The sequence below is a fragment of the Schistocerca serialis genome, chromosome 8, assembly GCF_023864345.2.
Source record: "Schistocerca serialis cubense isolate TAMUIC-IGC-003099 chromosome 8, iqSchSeri2.2, whole genome shotgun sequence".
Lineage (NCBI taxonomy): Eukaryota > Metazoa > Arthropoda > Insecta > Orthoptera > Acrididae > Schistocerca > Schistocerca serialis.
Genome location: NC_064645.1, coordinates 253,508,302 through 253,533,382, shown reverse-complemented (window position 1 = coordinate 253,533,382; position 25,081 = coordinate 253,508,302). Strand labels below are relative to the sequence as shown.

At 40.7% G+C, this 25,081-nt stretch overlaps 1 protein-coding gene across 1 annotated transcript in view; it reads right to left on the bottom strand.

The window, feature by feature from the left end:
* The window catches only part of LOC126416461 (cilia- and flagella-associated protein 52), a 125,504-nt gene that overhangs the window by 34,949 nt on the left and 65,474 nt on the right, over positions 1-25,081 (bottom strand). The window contains exons 7-9 of the mRNA XM_050084196.1: positions 17,539-17,708; positions 17,261-17,409; positions 4,255-4,400 (exon numbers count right to left, since the gene is read on the bottom strand). Coding sequence (XP_049940153.1) covers positions 4,255-4,400; positions 17,261-17,409; positions 17,539-17,708 — 465 coding nt within the window. The remainder of the gene's footprint in view (positions 1-4,254; positions 4,401-17,260; positions 17,410-17,538; positions 17,709-25,081) is intronic.

Genomic DNA, 25,081 nt, shown 5'->3' with positions numbered 1-25,081 from the left:
CATGACCACCAGCAGCATGTCAGCCCCACATAATGCCACCCCAAAACAGCAGTGAACCTCCACCTTGCTGCATTCGCTGGACGGTGTGTCTAAGGCGTTCAGCCTGACCGGGTTGCCTCCAAACACATCTCTGACAATTGTCTGGTTGAAGGTATACGTGACACTCATCAGTGAAGAGAACCTGATACCAATCCTGTGCGGTCCATTAGGCATGTTGTCTTTGTCTGTACCACACTGCATGGTGTCGTGGTTGCAAAGATGGACCTCGCCATTGACGTGGGGTGTGAAGTTGCAAGTTGTGGAGCCTATTACACACAGTTTTAGTCATAACACAATGTCCTGAGGCTGCACAAAAAGCATTATTCAACATGGTGGCATTGCTATCAGGGTTCCTCCGAGCTATAATTGGTAGGTAGCAGCCATCCACTGCAGTAGTAGCCCTTGAGCAGCTTGAGCGAGGCATGTCATCGACAGTTCCTGTCTCTTTGTATCTCCTCTATGTCTAAACAACATCACTTTGGTTCACTCCAAGATGCCTGGGCACTTTCCATGTTCAGAGCCTTTCCTGGCACAAAGTAACAATGCAAATGCGATCAAACCACGGTATTGGCTGTCTAGGCTTGGTTGAACTTCAGACAACACGAGCCATGTACCTCCTTCCTGGTGCAATTACTGGCACTGATTGGCTGTCGGATCCCCTCCCATCTAATAGGCGCTGCTCATGCATGGTTGTTTACATCTTTGGGTGGGTTTAGTGACATCTCTGAACAATCAAAAGGACTGTGTCTGTGATACAATACCCACAATCAAAGCCTATCTTCAGGAGTTCTGGGAACCGGGGTTATGCAAAACTTTTTTGATGTCTATAAATGATAAAAGGAACACACAAAACACTGACTGGGTTTTGGTGTTGCTTTTTGACAGCTAGGATGCTAATGATATTGAGACTGAGTGTCCAAAAATTCACAAGCAACAACATCTTTTTGTCAGCTTTTAAATACTGCGTGTTGTGAATAAATGTAATCATATGACACATTATTCTACTGATGATGGCAGGATAAAACACCATTCCAAACTATATGAGAAACCAAGTTTCACAAAGCCTTAATATTAGTTAGAGAACAAATATACCAATTTTAAAGCTATCTTGGCATTGCACACAGCTTTAATCTATAACTGATATTTTTGAGAACAAGCATCATCAAGAAACAATAATTTCTTGAAGAGTAATGTATTTCATTTTATCATGCAAAAGGCAATACTAGAACATGTTAGTTTATCCTCATTTACATTAACATTTCACTGTACACAAAAATTTAACTTTCAGTTCTTCATTACATTTCTTGTTAATAAAAATGTAGTCTCCTGAAGAGAATCACTAAACTAAACTCCGAGGCAAAAATAAAAAACAATGCACCACACAGAAATTATCTGGATGGGAAGGAAATAGGTAGATGTGATGTACATGTACAGCCAAACAAATGATTACAGTTTCAGAAAAAATGGATGATTTATTCAAGAGAATGAATTTCACAAACTAAGTATGTCAGTAATGTGTTGGTCCTCCTCTGGACCTTATGCAAGCAGCTATTCAACTTGACATCAGTTAACAGAGTTGTTGGATGTCCTTCTGAGGGATATCATGTCAAATTCTGTCCAATTTGTACATCAGTTTGGAAAAATCCCGAACTGGTTGGAGGGGCCTGCCCATAATGCTCCAAACCATCTCAATTGGAAAGAGATCTGGTGACCTAGCTGGCCAAGGCAGGATATGGCAAGCATGAAGACAAGCAATAGGAAGCTTCACCGAGGGTGGCCACGCATTATCTTGCTGAAATGTAAGCCCAGGATGGCTTGCATTGGGAATAAAAGAGCATAGCATATTGTCCCTGTACTGCAGTGCTATAAGGGTGCCATGGATGACAACCAAAAGAGCCCAGCTATCAAATGAAGTGGCACCACAAATCAACACTCCTGCTTGTCAGGCTGTAAGGTGGACAACAGTCAGGTCGGTATCTCACCACCATCCAGGGCATCTCCATACATGTCTTCAGCCTGGAATCTCATTAAGTGGAGTGGGACTGTCTTCAGTAATGAGTCCTGCTTTGAACTGATCCCTGATGACCAGTGAAGACACATCTGGAGGTGCCCTGGATAGTGGTGTGATACCTACTTGACTGTCACCTGCCATATGGCCCCACAACCTGTAATTTCACTGACTGGAGTAGAACTGTCATCAGTGATGACTCTTGCTTTGAACTGAGACTTGATGACCAGTGAAGACATATCTGGAGATGACCCAGACAGTGGTAGGATACCAACCTGACTTTTGCCCACCATAAAGCTCAACAATGAGGAATAATGTTCTGAGGTGCCATTTCATTTCACAGCAGGACCCATTTGGTTGTCATCCATGGCACCCATACAGCACAATGGTACGTCAACAATATTCTGTGTCCAATTTTGTTGCCTACCTGGGCTTACATTTCAGCAAGATAATGCACATCTGCACAAGGTGAGAATCCTACTTCTCTTTTCATCCTTGACAAACCATACCTTGGCCAGCAAGGTCTCTGGATCTCTGTTCAACTGAGAATTTTTGAGGCATTATAAGCAGAGCCCTCCAATCATATTGGGAATTTGATGATCTAATGCACCAATTGAATGCAATTTGGCATGGTATCCTTCAGGAGGACATCCAACAACTACATCAATCAATGCCAAGCTGAATAACTTCCTGCATAAGATCCAGAGGTAGTTTGGCCTGGAAGCAATGGCAGTAGTCAATTGTGTTGTTGTTGCTGAGCTTACAAAACTAATAGGCCATGACAGTTAACCCTAATACATAGGTAAAATGTAGACTAAGACACTAGTAAGGTTGAATGAAGTGGAAAGAGAATCTGTACTGGCAATACCCAACACACTGTCACAATACAAATTGCGAAATGTAGTGATCTTGGTGTCTACTTCATCACTTGAGCAATTATCATCATTAATGCAGAGTTCAAGATGTGATTACTTACTTTGTAGCATGTGCTTGGTTCACACTTTTATCTCTTCTTGTGTTGTCCATTACGTTTAATCTGCCTGAAACCAACTTCCTCCTCTCCTCTGTCAGTCACCAATTTCCTCTGTCATCTTCATATATTAACATAACATTTTTTGTTCATCTCACTTCCATACTCTGTGATATGTGTCATTCTTGTTTCTTTCCATCCTGTATTCTGTTCTTCAATTTTCTTCTGTACCACTATCTATCTCTTTCTTCACGTCCTACTATTTTGCCCTGTCTTTGTCGCTCCTAAGATTCTATTTTCAGTTTCTCCTCCCTTTTTCTCTTACTAATAAACTACCCTTCTTGCTATTTTTAGCTTCTTAAGTTTCATAACCACATCTGTTGTTGGGCTTGAATTGTTGATTTCCCTCACATTCTGTGCCCCAAAAATAAATGTCTGCAATTCTTCCAATTACATCAGTTCATGTGCCACCTCTGTTATGTTTTGTATGTATTGTATTGTATGTTAACTGGGGACCTAGAAACCACAGCCGCAGTGGTCCACAACCCCACGACAACTACGGCAGTCCACTTCACCCCTCCGCCACCCCACACCGAACCGAGGGTTATTGTGCGGTTTGGCTCCTGGTGAACCCCCCAGGTAACATCTCACACTAGACGAGTGTAACCCCTATGTTTGCATGGTAGAGTAATGGTGGTGTACGCATACATGGAGAACTTCTTTGCACAGCAATCGCTGACTTAGTGTAACTGAGGCGGAATAAGGGGAACAAGCCCGCATTCGCTGAGGCAGATGGAAAACCGCCTAAAAACCATCCACAGACTGGCTGGTTCACCGGACCTCAACACAAATCTGTTGGGCAGATTCGTGCTGGGGACCAGGCGCTCCTTGCCACCCGGAAAGCTGTGCGTTAGATCACATGGCCAACCGGGCGGGCGTCTCTGTTATGTTTACTGGTTTGCATCCATTATGAAAGTTCAAGTATTTTTTGTAAATATATCATTATATTATTTTGTATGTGTGTTGCTAGTGATAAAGAAGGAAAACTAATAGATATTTTGACTTTGGTGAATAACAAGAAAACACATATGAATGTATCTCACTATGTATCTTCATTATATACAGTGTTGATACAAACTTTTCAGAGTCCTTACATATGGAGCACAAAATTCCTTATCAAAAATGGATTAACAGATAGTATTGCTTATTCAATTTGTTCCTGTGATCAGCTACTTACCAATCCTTCTCCTCCACCACTGATTAGCTTAGAACCACATGCAGTGGTAGCCATCGCAGTTACACCCTTGGTATGAGTGTTGAGGATCTCAAACATCAGTTTTCCAGTTTTAAGTGTGAACCCTCTTGTAATTCCATCATTCCATCCTGTTAAGAGAATGTATGAATATGTTTCTCAAAATTCTTCATAAGTTGTCACTTATAAGAGCACAAGTATTACATTACTCAATGATAACTTAAGCCAGTTTTGCCCTGAGAATTCATTCTGTTTTTAAGAAATGATTCACTGAAGCTGAATCATTGTATAATCATGAGAACTTGTATTTCTTTATTGTTTCTAAGTATCAGTACCTCTTTAAAGAACAGAACATAACCACATTTCACATGATCTGCAACTATATCTCTCACCTTCCTCCATCTACTTCTGGTTGCCTCCAATTCACTTATCGTATTCCATAGATCATTGCATTAATGAGAATACTCAATACTCATAATCTTCCTCACTCAGTGCAGTACACACACACACACACACACACACACACACACACACACACACACACACACACACACAGGCATGATTATTTCCATTTCAGAACTACAGTAAAATATTGTAATTTATATGTGGAGTATATAGCTCATTAATCAAGACAGTGCAAGATTATCAGTTAAATATTTTCCTGTAACATATTTACACGCCTTCTAAAAAATGTCATGAGTTAAACTTCCTGACAAATTAAAACTGCATGCCAGGCTAGGACTTTGCCTTTCATGGACAATGCTCACATCAGTTGAGTTTCCAGATCAGAGTAGTTGCTTCTTACTCCTGTACTAATTATTGTCTCATTCCACATTGCTGAAGAGTCTCCTCCATGATGATATCTATGGAATACATAGATAAGTGAGTAATTTCCTGAACAGGGAATAGATAATTAAGTGCTTTATTTTTCCGATCTTTCCTTTCTAAGACTTTCTCCTCTCTTCCTCTGTCAAAAATAATGCTTCAAACAATGGAAACTTCAAGTAAAAATATCAACAATGCTATTCTGGCTTAAGCTGTTGGAGTTGACAGTCATGTGTGCATGAGGTGTACTTGCTTATGTGAATGAATGTTGTGTGTTTCTCTTCTTCTCACAAAGGCTGTGGGCAAAAGCTATTGTATGTGTCTGAATTGTGCAATACATCTTTTCCTACATTAAAAATATCACTTCTCTCATTCTGAAATGTCCACAGGTATTCAGCCACTGACTTCATCTAAGTGGCATGATATTTCAGCAAGATGACTTGTTGCCATCTTTAAGCAGTCCTCTGATTAACTGTAATCAACTGAGCATCATCTAATGTTCCCTCCCATTAATAACCTCAGGCTTGTTGTAACCAAACATAGGTCTGCTGGTGAGATTTCTGTTCTTCCTAAGCAAGCAGAGGCCTAGGCTCCTTCAGTTCCATTGTACATTGGATTTGGCTGTAGCTGTAACCATTTTTAACTGTTTGTAGGTGTTGCTACTCTGTTTTCAAACTCTCGTGGTCAGAGAGCAGAACTGGAGAAGTGAAGGAATCCAGGCTACAGCTTGCAGAGACAGAAGAGAAACCTATGGCAGTGGATATATATTTTCAAGTGTACATCTTTCCTACCTACCAACCTGAAAGCTTTGTTGGGATCTGTTATGGATAACACAACACTCCAGAGGCCCAGAGTACATTTTAACCCAACCCTTTGTTCAAATGGCTCTGAGCACTATGGAACTTAACATCTCTGGTCATCAGTCCCCTAGAACTTAGAACTACTTAAACCTAACTAACCTAAGGACATCACACACATCCATGCTCGAGGCAGGATTCGAACCTGCGACCGTAGCAGTCGCGCGATTCGGGACTGAGCGCCTGAACCGCTAGACCACCGCGGCCGGCCCCAACCCTTTGTCAGTAAATATTATGTAGGTCAGACTATTGTACAATACAGGAAAGTTGTGTTGATTTATTGATCCATTTTCATCTACAGCTGCACAATGTGCAAGAAATATTTGGATTTTTTTATGTTAATATTAACAGTTTTACATGTAATATACCTTTGTACATAATAACACTCATTAATATAACAATTAATGATGAATACTTAAATAAATGTTGTCAACTACATACAAAGAGATAATATACAAATGTTCTTCTGAATGAGACTGCATTGGGTTAACATAGATAAATTTGTTTTTGTAGGTATTCATTTACTGTGTAAAAACAGTGATCAACCAAGTATGACTTCAATTTAGATTTGAAGTAACCAATGTTTTGTTTGTGTTTAATAGTATCTGGTAAGGCATTGTATAGTGTGTGGTACAAATGTCACACAGATAAAGAATAACCAAGAGAGTCAGCTGCCACAGTGTGCTGTTTTCCAAAGGACATAGCATTTATTATGACAGCACCAAGTTGTCAAAACTGGACAACACATTATGGGATAACATTTTAGAAGAGTCTTTAGACATTCAACTATGTGATGAAGTGATAAGTAAACACAACAGTTTCCAAGTAAGCCTTATGATCCAGCCCTGAGTGTGCTCAAAGAACTATGACAGTCTGTTGGAAGATCCACTCATTTCACATTAACTGAAGAGCTCAGACCACACCAGGTAAATGTGAACCCTGTGCATCAGCAGTTCCTGACCAGCATGGTGGTGATGGTGGAGGTGGTGGCACAGACATTGAGAAGCACAATTTGTGTCCTTAACATGCACTTTTGTCTTCACCTTGCCAGTGGTGCCACACCTGCTTACTGTGGACCCAAGATCAGCAACTGGAGGAAAGGGGTGTATAAGATGGTGTCCAACAGAAGGCAGTCAGTCATTAGGACCACCTGAAGATGTCGAAAAGTCAGCTTGCCAAAACATCAAACAAGTTGTATGATTTTTTATGGGGGACCACAATCATGTAGAACAATTTTGTGTAAATTTCCATCAATTGAATGTTCATACAGTCATGACTTTGGCTTTATAGGTTGGTTTGTGGGATCAAAGGGACCAGACTGCTATGGTCATTGGTCCCTTGGCTTCATACCAATTTTCAAGTTCACATTAAAATATCACAAAATGTCCAATATGACAGCGTGATAGTCCTTTGCCAAAGTAATATATTTGTTTTATAAACTAGTCTGGATTATAGGACATGAGTACAGATCAAAAATACCCAATATGACTGACAATGTTCACAGCAAACAAACATTAATATACCAGTTTGCATATATGATGGCCATTACAGTACTGTGACCTGTATTGTCACATCCACATATGCATGATGTCATTGCTGGGACAGTATATCTGGTCTTGTAAATCAGTCTTTCAAACGTGCATAATACAGCTGACATTGAGCACAGCAAAGAAATTTTTACATGATGTATTGAATATCTGTATCAATACAGTATTTTTTATCTTTACTCATATCCTGTAATATGACAACTGTTTTATAAGACCAGGTATGTAATTTCAATGATGACATGTCATGCAGGTATGTCATGCATTTTGTGGTACTACAGCTTCCACTTGAGTATGGCTATAAAGCCAAAATCATGACCGTGTTAAATAAATTAATAATAATTTACAGTGAAATGGCAAAAATTTCTTTCAAAAAACATTTGGATGATGCCACTCACCTAAACACCAGAAGATATTTCAAAATTATTACAACCAAGGAAAGCCTAAAATTACATACATTTCTGATATTCAAAGAAATCTGTCACAGCCATGGGCACCCACATGGTACTCTCCTAAGCCAATCTTTTTATGGGCCATCCAGAGGAAACCTTCCTATCCTCCAAAACCACCAAACCTCTAGTCTGGCTCATGTTCATTGATGATATTTTCATGATCTGAACTCAGGGCCACGACACCCTATCTTTGTTCGTTCACAACCTCAACACCTTCTCTCCCATCCTCTTCATGTGGTCCTCCTCAATCCAGTGTGTTACTTTCCTAGATGTTCACCTCCTCCTCTTTGATGGCTCCATCCAGACCTCTGTCCACATTAAATGCACCAATCACCAACAATATCTGCATTTTGACACCTGTCAACCCTTTCACATCAAAAAATCGCTCCCATACATTTTGGCCTCCCAGGGACAACATGTCTGCAATGACAAAAACTCCCTTGCTCAATATGCCGAGGGTCTCATCAAGGCCCTCACAGGCAGGCAAAATACCCCAGACCTAGCTCACAAACAGATCTCCTTTGTTATTTCCCTTCACTCCCCCAATCCTCCCACCACCCCCAAGAACCACATCACCCAGTACCACCCCAGACTGTAATAACTGAACCACATCCTTTGCCAGGGTCTTGATTACTTATCATCATGCCATGAAATGAGGGGTGTCCTACCTAAAATACTTCCCATCCCTCCTAAAGTGGTGTTCTGTCACCCACCGAAACTCCACAACACCCAAGTCCATTCCCATGACACTCTCAATCCCAACCCCCTACCACAAGGATCATATCCCTGTGACGTTCCAGGTGCAAACCCCACCCAATCCACCCACCCAGCAGTTCCTGTTCCAGTCCTATCACAGGTTTATCCTCCCCATCAGGAGCTGGGCCACCTGTGAAAGCAGCTGTATCATTTACCAGCTCTGCTGCAAACATTGCACAGCTTTTTATATCGGTGTGGCTACTGACCAGCTGTCCACAGCCACCACCATACTGTGACCAAGAGCAAAGTAGACCACCTGTGGCACAACATGCAGCTGAACATAACACACTTCATTTCAGTTGCTGTTTCACTACCTGACTCATCTGGATCCTTACCTCTACCACCAGCTTTTCTGAACTGTGCAGATGGGAGTTATCCTTACAACTCATGCTCTACTTGCATAATTATCCTAGCCTCAACATACGGTAACATACTGTTCTATCATCTCCTCCCAATTCTCATCTCCCACCCTGTTTATTTGCAGCCCTCTGCCAATGCATCCATCCGTCTTTTCACACTTCTCTCTTTTAGTCTTTTTTTTCCCCACCACCCTGCCCCACAACCTTCTGATGCAGCACCTTTTGGCACTCTAGTCCCTGCACACTCAACCAGACAGCATTTGTCTCTCTCCCCACCCATACATTACTACCCCTTCCTCTTCCCCACCTCCTCCTTGCTGCTTGCATTCCAAGTAATAACTGCATTCTGGCCAAGATGCTGGAACTGGCAGTCATATGTGCATATGTGCTTGTGTGTGTGAATGGCGTGTGTCTCTCTTTGACTGATGAAGGCTGTGGCCAAAGGGTTTATGTAAGCATCTTTTAATTGTGCCAGTCTGCAACTTGATGTGCTTTCTTTATGGTAAGTAGCAGTCTGTCTTTTCTTACACTGCTAATTACAATAAATGAAATTCCAATATAGAAACAATAAACAGACATTAGGAAAGACTCAGAGTTTTAACCTCTCAGGAACATTCATAACAATGTTCCTACTGATGGAAAGTGAAAATGGGTGCAGTGCTGGCAGGGTATGAAAAGATGCACTAATGAAGTAGTTGTATAAATTAAGTAGTTGTATAAAATAAGCACAAGAACTGAAATTTATCTTATTAATTGTCAATATGAGAAAAAATCTGAAAACACTTGTAAAACACACATGAACTGAATTTTATCCACTGCTGTGGTTTTTTAAAGATTCATGGGTTTATCTCAACCCTGGTGTTGAGTTCCTTGATCTTAATGTTATATAATAATGCCTTTGTGGATAATGTTAACAGTAATCTCAGATTTTTGTCTGCATTGAAGTACAGTCTGAAAGGATTGGCATGAGTATTTAGTCTGATCTTGTTAAAGATTTCGAAGGGGTGGGAATACTGGCAACTTGCTTTAAATGTTCAGAAATGTAAAATTGTGCATTTCGCAAAATGAAAAGACCTAGTATCCTACGAACATAATACCAGTGAATCAAATGTAATCAGTAAAATCATACAAACATCTTAGTGCAACACTTTGTACAGACATGAAATGGAATGAACACAAATCTACATCTGCATTTACACTCTGCAAATGACCATGAGCTGAATGACAGAAGGCACATCCCATTGTACCAGTTACTAGGGTTTTCTTCCTGTTCCATTCACATATGGAGCAGGGGAAGAACGATTGTTTGAATGCCTCTGTGTGTGCAGTAATTATTCTAATCTTATCCTCACAATCCCTGTGTGAGCAATACATAGGGGATTGTAATATATCCCTAGAGTAATCATTTAGAGCTGGTTCTTGAAACTTTGTTACTAGACTTTCTTGGGATAGTTTACATCTGTTTTCAGAAGTCTGCCATTTGTGTTCTTTTGGTACCTCTGTGACACCCTCCCATGGATCAAACAAACATGTGACCATTCATGCTGCCCTTCTTTGTATAAATTCAATATTCCCTGTTAGTCCTCTCTAGTATGGGTCCCACAAACTTGAGTAATATTTTATGATACGTTACACAAGTGATTTGTAAGCAATCTCTTTTGTAGACTGATTGCACTTGTCATGTGTAAAGCTGGTAACAAACTCCAGTTTATTGATAGACTAGTGGGAAAATGCAATCAGTCTACAATGGAGATTGGTTACAAATTACTCATGTGACCCATCATAGAATATAGCTCAACTGTGTGGGACCTGTATCAAGTAAGACTGACAGAGGGATATTGACTGTATACATAGAAGCGCAACAAAAATGGTCATAGAGTTATCCAACCTGCTGGAGAGTATTAGAAAGATGTTGAACTAACTGAACTGACAGATTCTTGAAGATAAATGTAGACTATCCCAAGAAGCTTACTTACAGACTTTCAAGAACTGGCATTCAATGAAGACTCTAGGAATATGCTAAAACCCTCAACATATTGTACCCATAGGAATCATGAGGATAAATTGAGACTAATTAAAGCATCCACTGAGGGATTTAAACAATCATTCTTACCACTCTCCATATGTGAATGGAACAGATACCCTATGCGGTGTGCATTGCAATGGTTTGCAGAATACAGATTTAGATATAGATGTAGACATATAGAGTTACAATAAGCATGGTTATTTCCCATGCAGCTAATGGAAAACTTCAGCTGATTTGTTGAAAGAGTGGATAATAAGGTACCTGTTTGATTTTATTTTGAATTAGTAGAGGTTCCCAATTTCTTGTTTTGACTTAGAGGGAAGCTTATTAAAAGTCTTAGCACCAAAATACATAAATCCAGTCTGAACACTAGACAAGGAGATATAGTCTATACGGAAATTAATCTTATGTACATCACAGCATAAATGAAATGGATTTTTACTATCAGCAACAAAAACTAATATGCAGTGAATTTATTGAAAGTGAATGCAGAATTTCAAGATCCTTAAAAAAGCTTCTGCAAGATGTATGAATACTTTACACAATGCTCTCACTGATCACTTCCACAGGAATTGAAGATATTTTAACTACATCTACATCTACATCTACATCTATACTCCGCGAGCCACCTTACGGTGTGTGGTGGAGGGTACTTATTGTATCACTATCTGATCCCCCCTTCCCTGTTCCATTCACGAATTGTGCGTGGGAAGAACGACTGCTTGTAAGTCTCCGTATTTGCTCTAATTTCTCGGATCTTTTTGTTGTGATCATTACGCGAGATATATGTGGGTGGTAGTAATATGTTGCCCATCTCTTCCCGGAATGTGCTCTCTCGTAATTTCGATAATAAACCTCTCCGTATTGCGTAACGCCTTTCTTGAAGTGTCCGCCACTGGAGCTTGTTCAGCACCTCCGTAATGCTCTCGCGCTGACTAAATGTCCCCATGACGAATCGCGCTGCTTTTCGCTGGATCATGTCTATCTCTTCTATTAATCCAACCTGGTAAGGGTCCCATACTGATGAGCAATACTCAAGAATCGGACGAACAAGCGTTTTGTAAGCTACTTCTTTCATCGATGAGTCACATTTTCTTAGAATTCTTCCTATGAATCTCAACCTGGCGCCTGCTTTTCCCACTATTTGTTTTATGTGATCATTCCACTTCAGATCGCTCCGGATAGTAACTCCTAAGTATTTTACGGTCGTTACCGCTTCCAATGATTTACCACCTATGGCATAATTGTACTGGAATGGATTTCTGCCCCTATGTATGCGCATTTTATTACATTTATCTACATTTAGGGAAAGCTGTCAGCTGTCGCACCATGCATTAATCCTCTGCAGGTCCTCCTGGAGTACGTACGAGTCTTCTGATGTTGCTACTTTCTTGTAGACAACCGTGTCATCTGCAAATAGCCTCACGGAGCTACCGATGTTGTCAACTAAGTCATTTATGTATATTGTAAACAATAAAGGTCCTATCACGCTTCCCTGCGGTACTCCCGAAATTACCTCTACATCTGCAGATTTTGAACCGCTAAGAATGACATGTTGTGTTCTTTCTTCTAGGAAATCCTGAATCCAATCACAAACCTGGTCCGATATTCCATAAGCTCGTATTTTTTTCACTAAACGTAAGTGCGGAACCGTATCAAATGCCTTCCTGAAGTCCAGGAATACGGCATCAATCTGCTCGCCAGTGTCTACGGCACTGTGAATTTCTTGGGCAAATAGGGCGAGCTGAGTTTCACATGATCTCTGTTTGCGGAATCCATGTTGGTTATGATGAAGGAGATTTGTATTATCTAAGAACGTCATAATACGAGAACACAAAACATGTTCCATTATTCTACAACAGATTGACGTAAGCGAAATAGGCCTATAATTATTCGCATCTGATTTATGACCCTTCTTGAAAATGGGAACGACCTGCGCTTTCTTCCAGTCGCTAGGTACTTTACGTTCTTCCAGCGATCTACGATAAATTGCTGATAGAAAGGGGGCAAGTTCTTTAGCATAATCACTGTAGAATCTTAAGGGTATCTCGTCTGGTCCGGATGCTTTTCCGCTACTAAGTGATAGCAGTTGTTTTTCAATTCCGATATCGTTTATTTCAATATTTTCCATTTTGGCGTCCGTGCAACGGCTGAAGTCAGGGACCGTGTTACGATTTTCCACAGTGAAACAGTTTCGGAACACTGAATTGAGTATTTCTGCCTTTCTTCGGTCGTCCTCTGTTTCGGTGCCATCGTGGTCAACGAGTGACTGAATAGGGGATTTAGATCCGCTTACCGATTTTACATATGACCAAAACTTTTTAGGGTTCTTGTTTAGATTGTTTGCCAATGTTTTATGTTCGAATTCGTTGAATGCTTCTCTCATTGCTCTCTTTACGCTCTTTTTCACTTCGTTCAGCTTTTCCTTATCAGCTATGATTCGACTACTCTTAAACCTATGATGAAGCTTTCTTTGTTTCCGTAGTACCTTTCGTACATGATTGTTATACCACGGTGGATCTTTCCCCTCGCTTTGGACCTTAGTCGGTACGAACTTATCTAAGGCGTACTGGACGATGTTTCTGAATTTTTTCCATTTTTGTTCCACATCCTCTTCCTCAGAAATGAACGTTTGATGGTGGTCACTCAGATATTCTGCGATTTGTGCCCTATCACTCTTGTTAAGCAAATATATTTTCCTTCCTTTCTTGGCATTTCTTATTACACTTGTAGTCATTGATGCAACCACTGACTTATGATCACTGATACCCTCTTCTACATTCACGGAGTCGAAAAGTTCCGGTCTATTTGTTGCTATGAGGTCTAAAACGTTAGCTTCACGAGTTGGTTCTCTAACTATCTGCTCTAAGTAATTCTCGGACAAGGCAGTCAGGATAATGTCACAAGAGTCTCTGTCCCTGGCTCCAGTTCTGATTGTGTGACTATCCCATTCTATACCTGGTAGATTGAAGTCTCCCCCTATTACAATAGTATGATCACGAAACTTCTTCACGACATTCTGCAGGTTCTCTCTGAGGCGCTCAACTACTACGGTTGCTGATGCAGGTGGTCTATAGAAGCATCCGACTATCATATCTGACCCACCTTTGATACTTAACTTAACCCAGATTATTTCACATTCGCATTCGCTAATAACTTCACTGGATATTATTGAATTCTTTACTGCTATAAATACTCCTCCACCATTGGCGTTTATCCTATCCATGCGGTATATATTCCATTCTGTGTCTAGGATTTCGTTACTGTTCACTTCCGGTTTTAACCAACTTTCCGTTCCTAATACTATATGCGCACTATTTCCTTCAATAAGAGATACTAATTCAGGAACCTTGCCCTGGATACTCCTGCAGTTTACCAATATTACGTTAACTTTTCCTGTTTTTGGTCTCTGAGGATGGATGTTCTTTATCAACGATGATAATGTCCTCTCTGGTAAGCCGTCAGGTATTTTATCGTTTCGCCCAAGGGGGGGTCCCTCTAACCTAAAAAACCCCCGTGTGCACGCCACACGTACTCTGCTACCCTAACCCTAGTAGCTGCTTCCGGTGTGTAGTGCACGCCTGACCTGTCTAGGGGGGCCCTACAGTTCTCCATCCAATAACGGAGGTCGATGAATTTGCAACCATTATAGTCGCAGAGTCGTCTGAGCCTCTGGTTTAGACCCTCCACACGGCTCCAAACCAGAGGACCGCAATCGACTCTGGGCACTATGCTGCAGATATTAAGCTCAGCTTGCACTCCGCGTGCGATGCTGGTTGTCTTCACCAAATCAGCCAGCCGCCGGAAGGAACCAAGGATGGCCTCAGAACCCAAGCGGCAGGCGCCATTCGTTCCGACATGTGCTACTATCTGCAGCCGGTCACACCCAGTGCGTTCAATAGCTGCCGGAAGGGCCTCCTCCACATTACGGACGAGACCCCCCGGCAAGCACACCGAGTGCACACTGGCATTCTTCCCCGACCTACCCGCTATTTTCCTGAGGGGCTCCATAACCCGCCTAACGTTGGAGCTCCCTATAACTAATAGGCCCGCCCTCTGTGACTGTCGGGACCTTGCCGGAGAATCGGCCACTGGCCCAACAGGCGAGGCATCCTGTGGTGGCTCGGAAACGATGTCATCACCACTAGGAAGCACCCCGTACCTGTTGGAAAGGGGTAAGGCAGCTGCCACGCGGCCAGATCCCACCTTCGCCTTTCGGCCAGGCACGCGCGAGCCCACCACTGTCCGCCATTCACCCTGGAGTGATGGCTGACCGGTAAGATGCTCACTGCCGGAAGACGCAGCGACATCAGGGGTTCCATGTGATTCCAAGGCCACCGAAGTAGGCATAGGTCTCACCACCGTTGCCCCAACGCCACTACGAGCCGACGCCTGCGCCTCGAGCTCGATGAGCCTAACAGACAAAGCCTCCACCTGCCCCCGAAGAGTGGCCAATTCTCCTTGCGTCCGCTCACAACAACCACAGTCCCTACACATGACTATGTTTACCCTACTCTATACGGTGACAAATTCCCAAGATAATCTTCTGATGAGCTACTCTGATAATCAAGAAACACTCACTGAAATACGAGACGCGAAAACTACGCTAGGTTTTCCCAGAAAAACTATTTAAAAGCTAAGCGCAGCAAATAAGTACAAAAACGCTTTATACAAACAGTACTCGCTGCTGCTGGTGCTCTCGCTCTGGCTGTCTCAAGACAACTGCTGATTCAAGTGACTAGTGGCTAACGGCCGCGAAACAAACAAAAGATGGTTTTAGGGAGCTTTCTGTTCTAAACGATCAAGAAAACACTAAGAAATCTAACACAAAAACTACGTAAAGTTTTATCAAGAACTGTTAGTTACTATGCAGAGCAGATAAACACAAATAGAATCCCTTCCTTAGTGGAAGGTCGTAAACAAAATGCAAAATAAACGCTTTATACAAACAGTACTCGCTGCTGCTGGTGCTCTCGCTCTGGCTGTCACAAGACAACTGCTGATTCAAGTGACTAGTGGCTAACGGCCGCGAAACAAACAAAAGATGGTTTTAGGGCGCTTTCTTTCTAAACGATCAAGAAAACACTAAGAAATCTAACACGAAAACTACGTAAAGTTTTATCAAGAACTGTTAGTTACTATGCAGAGCAGATAAACACAAATAGAATCCCTTCCTTAGTGGAAGGTCTTAAACAAAATGCAAAATAAACGCTTTATACAAACAGTACTCGCTGCTGCTGGTGCTCTCGCTCTGGCTGTCACAAGACAACTAATCAGATACACTTCTTATTTGACCAACACAATAAGAGATGCTCTTGCACCCTCAGATTTTTATGTTTTATGCTCTCTTTCAAACAACCTCCAAGGGACTTCCCTTCTGCATGAAAATGTGCTCTGAACATTGTTTGATGAGTTCTTCATCTCAAAACCACATGTATTCCACAGTTGTGGAACTGAAAAGTTACCGCAGCATTGGCAGACTGTTGCAAATACTGGAGGAGAATATATTATTGATGACTAAAGAATTTGTTATATATAACTGTTGTGTTTATTAAACTTATGGAAAAATGCTACAGACTTATGCACCAACCCAATATTTCAGTTTTTCTCAAATCACTAATTAACTAGACCTCATGCCAGACAGTTTGATTCCCATTTTCCATTTCTGATTCTTTGTATGGCTATGAAAATTTGCATAAAAGCCCATAGTGTAATTTATAGGGAGTCATGTTGTTGTTATACCCAAACATTTGACCAAGTACTTGGAGAACATTTATAAAAAAAAAAAAAAAGTTTATGAGTGAGATTTATGGAGGAAATTGTGCCTTCGAAACACAATTTGTTATTTTATGTCATACCCAGTAGACTCCCCTGCTATTTGAGAATAATTTCATCAATGATATGATTCAAGATGACCAGTAGGCAGTATCACAGCAATGTGATGCAGCTAGAGCACAGCTTCTGAAATAGTTTTTACACCAGAAAATCCAGTCATCTCCCCTCCTTATCTACCACCAGACACATATGTACTTTTGTATCCTGGTGTCACAGGCTCCATGGAGTGAATAATTGTCTCATGGATAGATGGGATGTATATGAAACTTGTGAAGATCATGGGAAGGAAGGTCTCATCATGAAATGAATGCTAATGAATGAAGCTGTTAAAATATACCAGTGATAATGGTGCTGCCATCAGGAGCAAACACGATACTAGCACAAACAAGATTAAGCACTGTTATTCTCATAAGCTCCTTAGATGTTTTGGCATCCCAGATTCTGACATCATTCTTGCTGCTTGTAGCATATCGTTCAGAACATTTACTGTAAAGAGAAAATAAAATGATAGAGTTAGTGCAATATTTGATAGAATTTGCAATGAACACTCTCCTACATACAAAGTTACATTTAATGAATTTGATGTATTATGTTGCCATTGTAGTATACACTTACTGTGGAAAGGCAAGGTCAAAGATGGCATCTGTGTGGCAAGTTATATGAAGCAAAACATTAAATGTTTTAATATCTATTGTGTATATTTCACATTTCTCTGTTCCTGCTATGATTTCATCTTTCAGGATTTTGATGGTGGTTGCCCCAGAATCCAATTTAGCTCCTTTCAGCTCCATATGAAATTGAGAATTGGAGATTATATGCAACAGGTGCAGGCACACTATGAGAAGACAGTAGTATATGATGCTTCTTTATAAACTTCACAATTAACATATACCAACAGAAAAAAATTATTAGACACACAGAATAATTTCACAAACATGTGCCTTATTGGATCCAGCTCACTTCACACTGTATATGAGCAACATTACAAAAGTAAAGTTTGATAGAATGATATTTATTGTAAGTACACTGACTAAATACATAATTGTTGGGTTTATGAAGTGAAGACATGGACAGAGAAAATTGCAAGGGAAGTGTCAATATTCCCTGAAAGGTAAAACAGTAATAATCCCATTAATAATGTTTAGAGGTACTCTGATTTACCAAATATGAAAGAGGCAAGCAATACAGATTAATGGTTTTGTACTAGCAGTAACTGAGAAATGCAGCCACCTGTAAGACAAGAGACAGCAATGAAGAACTCACAAATGAAGGAACAGCACCAACCTTAACTGAACAGTCCATGTGTGTAATGCCAGACCATGGTGCCCAACAAGCACACTATTTCAGTGATCAGATACATTTCCATTGTTGCATGTGCTGACAAACTGAGCTTCCGATGCCATTTTTCTGACTTATAACCCCTCCCACCACAAGCAGTTCTACAGTTTGCAGTTGTGAAAACATTTGCTTTGGCATCAGTAGTAGCATCAATGTAGTTACTTTGTACATCCTGGTAATCTGATTATTGTGTTTGCTGAGCATCTTCTTAATTAGATGCATTGCTGGGTCCCCAGCCTTTCTGAGGTTGTAACCACCATTTCAACTAATAAGATTATCTCTAGTGCAATTTTTGGTAGCTTTTCTAATGACACTGCCCCAGTATTTGAAAGTCTGTGCTAAAATCCTTGTATGTTCATATTCCATAGCATGATTCTCTGACAAACAGTGCTCTATGACTGCCAACTTGTTGGGGTACATTAGTCGAGTATGTTCTTAGTGTTCCTGGCATTGATCTTCAGTGGTGTGCACTCCTTGTCCAATATGTGTCTTTCAACATGGCACAGAATCTGACATACCCCAGCCTTCCACAAACCAAGGTCATCTCTGATTTCCTAGTAATGCCCATGTTTTATTGGGTGAGCAGTGCTTTTTCAGTACACATCCAATTTTTCCCAATAGTGTGCTGGTGTACACTATAGAGGCTGTGGCTACCTCTTCCTCCATGACCTCTTCCATCTCCACCATAGTGGTAGGGCAAAGAGTGTGCCTAAACTGCCATTCTGAGTATCTGTTTTTTTTTTTTTTTTTTTTCAGAACACAGTTCTGAGGTGTTCCAGTTCTGCAACTGAGATGGTGTGCCCACTGTGTACTAAAGTTTTAGCACCATATTCCTCTGTGTGTGGTGAAAGTCATTTGTGTGCAAATGCAGAACAGTGTGCATTTTCTTCCAACACACATTGTGGCACAGGGTGCCATCATCTCTTCTCTTGACTATGACATCCAGGAATGGTACTCTGCCTTCTCCTTTGGCCTCAATAGCGAATTAGACATTAGGATGTATGGAGTTCAAATGTGCAATGAAGTCCAGGAATTTTGTTACTCCTAGGTAGGCATATGATGAATGTGTCATTCACAGAGCTGAAAAGTCAGATGGGCTTCCACTTGGATGTCATCAGCACCTCTCCCTTGAAGTGTTCCATGTACCAATTCTCAACCACTGGAGACAGTGGTCTACCCATTGTGACTCCCTCTGTTTGCTCATAATATTCTCCATTAAATAGAAAATATGTGTAAATTAGAACATGTGTGAATATGTCAGCGGTCTTCTCATGATATTTCTGACCAATGAGTTCCAATGACTTATGTAAAGGCACCCTGGTGATTAAAACAATGATGCCAAAGCTCATCATGATATTTGAGACCTTCAGCCTGAAGTTGTTGAAGCATTTCAAAAAAAAACACAGAATTGCAGATTTGATGTGGAAATTCACCCACATGAGGATTTATTAGCTCTGTGAGGTATTTTGCCAGAAAATATGTAGGAGTTGTGATGTTGCTAACAGTGAGGCTAATGGCATCTCATCTTTGTGGACCTTGGGGAGCCTGTAAAGTCTTGGTGGTACAGGTCCTTGTAGTGACAACTCCTTGATGACACCCTCTGGTAACTCCAGTTCTTTGAGAAGTGCCCTGGTTTTGTTCTCTGACTACTTCTTGTTCTCTGACTTCTTGGTGTGGTCAGTATTGATCTTCCTGTAGCAGTCATCATTTAGCAGGCTCTGCATCTTCTTAGTGTAGTCCTCATGGGAGATAACAAAAGTGGCATTGCCTTTGTCAGCAGGTAAGATAACAATCTCCAGGCACTCTCTTGTGTTCCAAATGTTGCCAATACAACAGCAAAACATTCGCTGACACTTCTCAGTAACACCAGGCATCCTTTATTATTGGATTTGTACCTGAGAGGCAACAAGCGTAGGCACTCTGTGGCATGCTTATGCAATGTTTATTACCTATAACTGAATCCTCTGATCTGTATGAAAGAAAAATTAATGTTCCTGATTCACTTCTAAAATATCTTTCCCTGTTTAGAGCCACTTACTCTTAAACACCCATAAATAAACAAACAGCTGTATTTTCATCTCTTATTTATTCCACAGGCAACCAGTTTTGGCATTGCATTATGCCACCATCAGGCCCTTATGGTAATTTAGTGGCTGAGCTTATATTGCCAGGCAAAATATCATACAAAAGTGAGTCAGTATCCACACCAGCAAATGTAACATGATCATACACTTGCTCAGATTGTTTATGAATGTATAGCCATGTTACATACACCAGTGTTGAAACCAGTTCACTTTTCCATTATATTTTGTCTGGCAATATGAGCTCAGCCACTAAGTTACAACATAGAGCCTGGTGATGGCATAGCAATATATCTGCATACAAACAGCATAGTGAATGCATTACTGTAGCCAAGATAGACATGAAGTCCATGCCTACAACAGTAATACAAATTTATATGCCAACTAGTGCTGCAGATGAAGAGATTGAAGAAATGTATGGTGAGATAAAAGAAATTATTCAGATAGTGAAGGGAAACGAAAATTTAATAGTCATGGGGGACTGGAATTCAATAGTAGGAAAAGGAAGAGAAGGATAAGTAGTAGGGGAGTATAGAATAGGGGCAAGGAATGAAAGAGGAAGCCTCCTGGTAGAATTTTGTACAGAGCATAACATAAGCATAGCTAACACTTGGTTTAAGAGTCATGAAAGAAGGTTGTATACATGGAAGAGGCCTGGAGACACTGGAAGGTTTCAGATATATTATATTATGGTAAGACAGAGACTCAGGAACCAGATTTTAAATTGTAAGACATTTCCAGGGGCAGATGTTGTCTCTGACCACAATCTATTGATTATGAACTGTAGTTTAAAACTGAATAAACTGCAAAAAGGCAGCAATTTAAGGGGATGGGACCTGGCTGAACTGAAAGAACCAGAGTTTGCAGAGAGATTCAGAGAGAGCATTAGAGAATGATTGGCAAGAATGGGGGAAAGAAATGCAGTAGAAGAAGAAAGGATAGCTTTGAGAGATAAAACAGTGAAGACAGCAGAGGATCAAGTAGGTAAAATGATGAGGGCTGGTAGAAATCCTTGGGTAACAGAAGAGATACTGAATTTAATTGATGAAAGGAGAAAGTATAAAAATGCAGTAAATGAAGCAGGCAAAAAGGAATACAAATGTCTCAAAAATGAGATAAACAGGAAGTGCAGAATGACTAAGCAGGGAATGCTAGAGGATAAATGTAAGGATGTAGAGGCATATATCACTAGGGGTAAGATAGACACTGCCTACAGGAAAAATGAAGAGACCTTTGGAGAAAAGAGAACCACTTGTATGAATATCAAGAGTTCAGATGGAAAACCAGTTCTAAGCAAAGAAGGTAAGGCAGAAAGGTGGAATGAGTGTATAGAGGGTCTACACAAGAGCAATGTATTTCAGGGCAATGTTGTGGAGCTGAAAGAGGCCATAGATGAAGATGAAATGGGAGGCATGATACTGACAGAGTGCTGAAAGACCTAAGTTGAAACAAGGCCCCGGGAGTAGAAAACATTCCATTAGAACTACTGATAGCCTTTTGAGACCTAGCCATGACAAAACTCTATCCTCTGATGTATGAGACAGGCAAAATACCTTCAGACTTCAAAAAGGATATAATAATTCCAATCCCAAAGAAAGCAGGTATTGACAGGTGTGAAAATTACTGAACTATCAGTTTAATAAGTCACGGCTGCAAAATACCAACATGAATTCTTTACACACAAATGGAAAAACTGGTAGAAGCTGACCTCAGGGAAGATCAGTTTGGATTCTGTAGAAATGTTGGAACATGTGAGGCAATACTAACCATACAACTTATCTTAGAAGACAGATTAAGGAAAGGCAAATCTAAATTTCTAGCATTTGTGGACGTAGAGAAAGCTTTTGACAATGTTGACTGGAATACTCTCTTTCAAATTCTGAAGGTGGCAGTGGTGAAATACAGGAAGCAAAGGGCTATTTACAATTTGTACAGAAACCAGATGGCAGTTATAAGAGTTGATGGTCATGAAAGGGAAGCAGTGGTTGGAAAGGGAGTGAGACAGGGTAGTATCCTATCCTTGACGTTATTCAATCTATATATTGAGCAAGCGGTAAAGGAAACAAAAGAAAAATTTGGAGTAGGAATTAAAATCCATGGAGAAGAAATAAAAACTTTGAGGTTTGCCAATGACACTGTAATTCTGTCGGAGACAGCAAAGGACATGGAGGAGCATTTGTGCAGAATGGACAGTGTCTTGGAAGAAGGATATAAGATGAACATGAACAAAAGCAAAACCAGGTGATGCTGAGAGATTTAGGTTAGGAAATGAGACACTTAAAGCCATAGATGAGTTTTGCTACTTGGGAGCAAAATAAATGATGATGGTCGTCTAGAGAGGATATAAAATGTAGACTGGCTATGGTGAGGAAAGTGTTTCTGAAGAAGAGATGTTTGTTAACATTGAGTATAGATTTAAGTGTCAGGAAGTGTTTTCTGAAAGTATTTGTGTGGAGTGTAGGCATGTATGGAAGTGAAACATAAGATAAATACTTTGGTCAAGAAGAGAATAGAAACCTTCGAAATGTGATCCTACAGAAGAATGCTGAAGATTAGATGAGTAGATCACGTAACTAATGAGGTACTGAATAGAATTGGGGAGAAGAGGAATTTGTGGCACAAGTTGACTAGGAGAAGGGATTGGATGGTAGGACACATTCTAAGGCATCAAGGAATCACCAGTTTAGGATTGGAGGGCAGCATGGAGGGTAAAAATTATAGAGGGAGACCAAGAGATGAATACACTAAGCAGATTCAGAGGGATGTAGGTTGCAGTAGGTACTTGGAGATGGAGAAGCTAGCACAGGATAGGGTAGCACGGAGAGCTGCATCAAACCAGTCTCTAGACTGAAGATCAGAACAACAACAACAACAACAACATCTGCATACTATGTACCCCAGGAAATTGACAGAACAATTTTCAACAAGAAAATCTTAATAATGAATTTGCGGTTCATCCATCCTTGCTATGGGTGGATGAGGTAATATATATACAGGGTGGTCCATTGATAGTGACCGGGCCAAATATCTCATGAAATAAGCACATAGGCATCAAATGAAAAAACTACAAGGAACGAAACTCATCTAGCTTGAAGGGGGAAACCAGATGGCGCTATGGTTGGCCTGCTAGATGGCACTGCCATAGGTCAAACAGATATCGACTGCATTTTATTAAATAGGAACCCCCATTTTTTATTACATATTCATGTAGTAAGCAAAGAAATATGAATATTTTAGTTGGACCACTTTTTTTGCTTTGTGATAGATGGCGCTGTAATAGTCACAAACATATAAGTACGTGGTATCACGTAACATTCTGCCAGTGCGGACGGTATTTGCTTCGTGATACATTACCCGTGTTAAAATGGACTGTTCCCCAATTGTGGAAATGGTCAATATCGTGCTGATGTATGGCTATTGTGATCAAAATGCCCAACAGGCATACGCTATGTATGCTACTCTGTATCCTGGACGATATCATCCAAGTGTCCGGACCGTTCACTGGATAGTTACGTTATTTAAGGAAACAGGAAGTGTTCAGTCACATGTGAAACGTCAGCCACAACCTGCAACAAATGATGATGCCCAAATAGGTGTTTTAGCTGCTGTCATGGCTACTCTGCACATCAGTAGCAGACAAATTGTGCGAGAATCGGGTATCTCAAAAACGTCGATGTTGAGAATGCTACATCAACATTGATTGCACCCGTACCATATTTCTATGCACCAGGAATTGCATGGCGACTACTTTGAACATCATGTACAGTTCTGCCACTGGGCACAAGAGAAATTACGGGACAAAGACAGATTTTTTGCACATGTTCTATTTAGCGGCATTCATCAACAGTGGTAACGTAAACCAGCATAATATGCACTATTAAGCAATGGAAAATTCATGATGGCTGTCACAAGTGCAACATCAGCGACCTTGGTGGGCTAATGTATGGTGTGGCATTATGGGAGGAAGGATAATTGGCCCCCATTTTATCAATGGCAATCTGAATGGTGCCATGTATGCTGATTTCCTGTGTAATGTTCTACTGACGTTACTACAATATGTTTCACTGCATGACAGAATGGCAATGTACTTCCAACATGTTGGATGTCTGGCACATAGCTTGCGTGCAGTTGAAGCGGTATTGAATAGAGTATTTCATGACAGGTGGATTGGTCGTTGAAGCACTATACCATGGCCCACATGTTCACCAGATCTGACGTCCCTGGATTTCTTCCTGTGGGGAACGTTGAAGGATATTTGCTATCATGATCCACCAACAATGCCTGACAACATGCATCAGCGCATTGTCAATTCATGTGCGAACATTATGGAAAGTGAAATACTCACTGTTGAGAGGAATGTTGTTATACTGTAAGGTAACAGGGGATAATATGGAACTCTTTCAAGTAATTTAAAATTTAAAGCACAGCAGCAGAGATAATATGCTGGGCAAAAATAGACCGGAAAATATTTGTTTGTGTTTTGATGGACGTTGGATAGTGTTTTGGTTTTCTTTTAATTGCAACGAATTATATAAGTGTGGAGATAATTTGTAAAATTATATAATGTATTTAGATTTAAGTATTTAAATATTATAAAATACTGTAAACGAATTGTGGCCATGTTTAGCAATTATTTTGACTACTGTGGTGTCATGTGACCCGACTCAGGACTGTGGATGTGAGCGGGAAAATCAGGGTCTTTGGTCGTTGGCCGTTGTGGTGGCGAGTTGGGAGCGGCA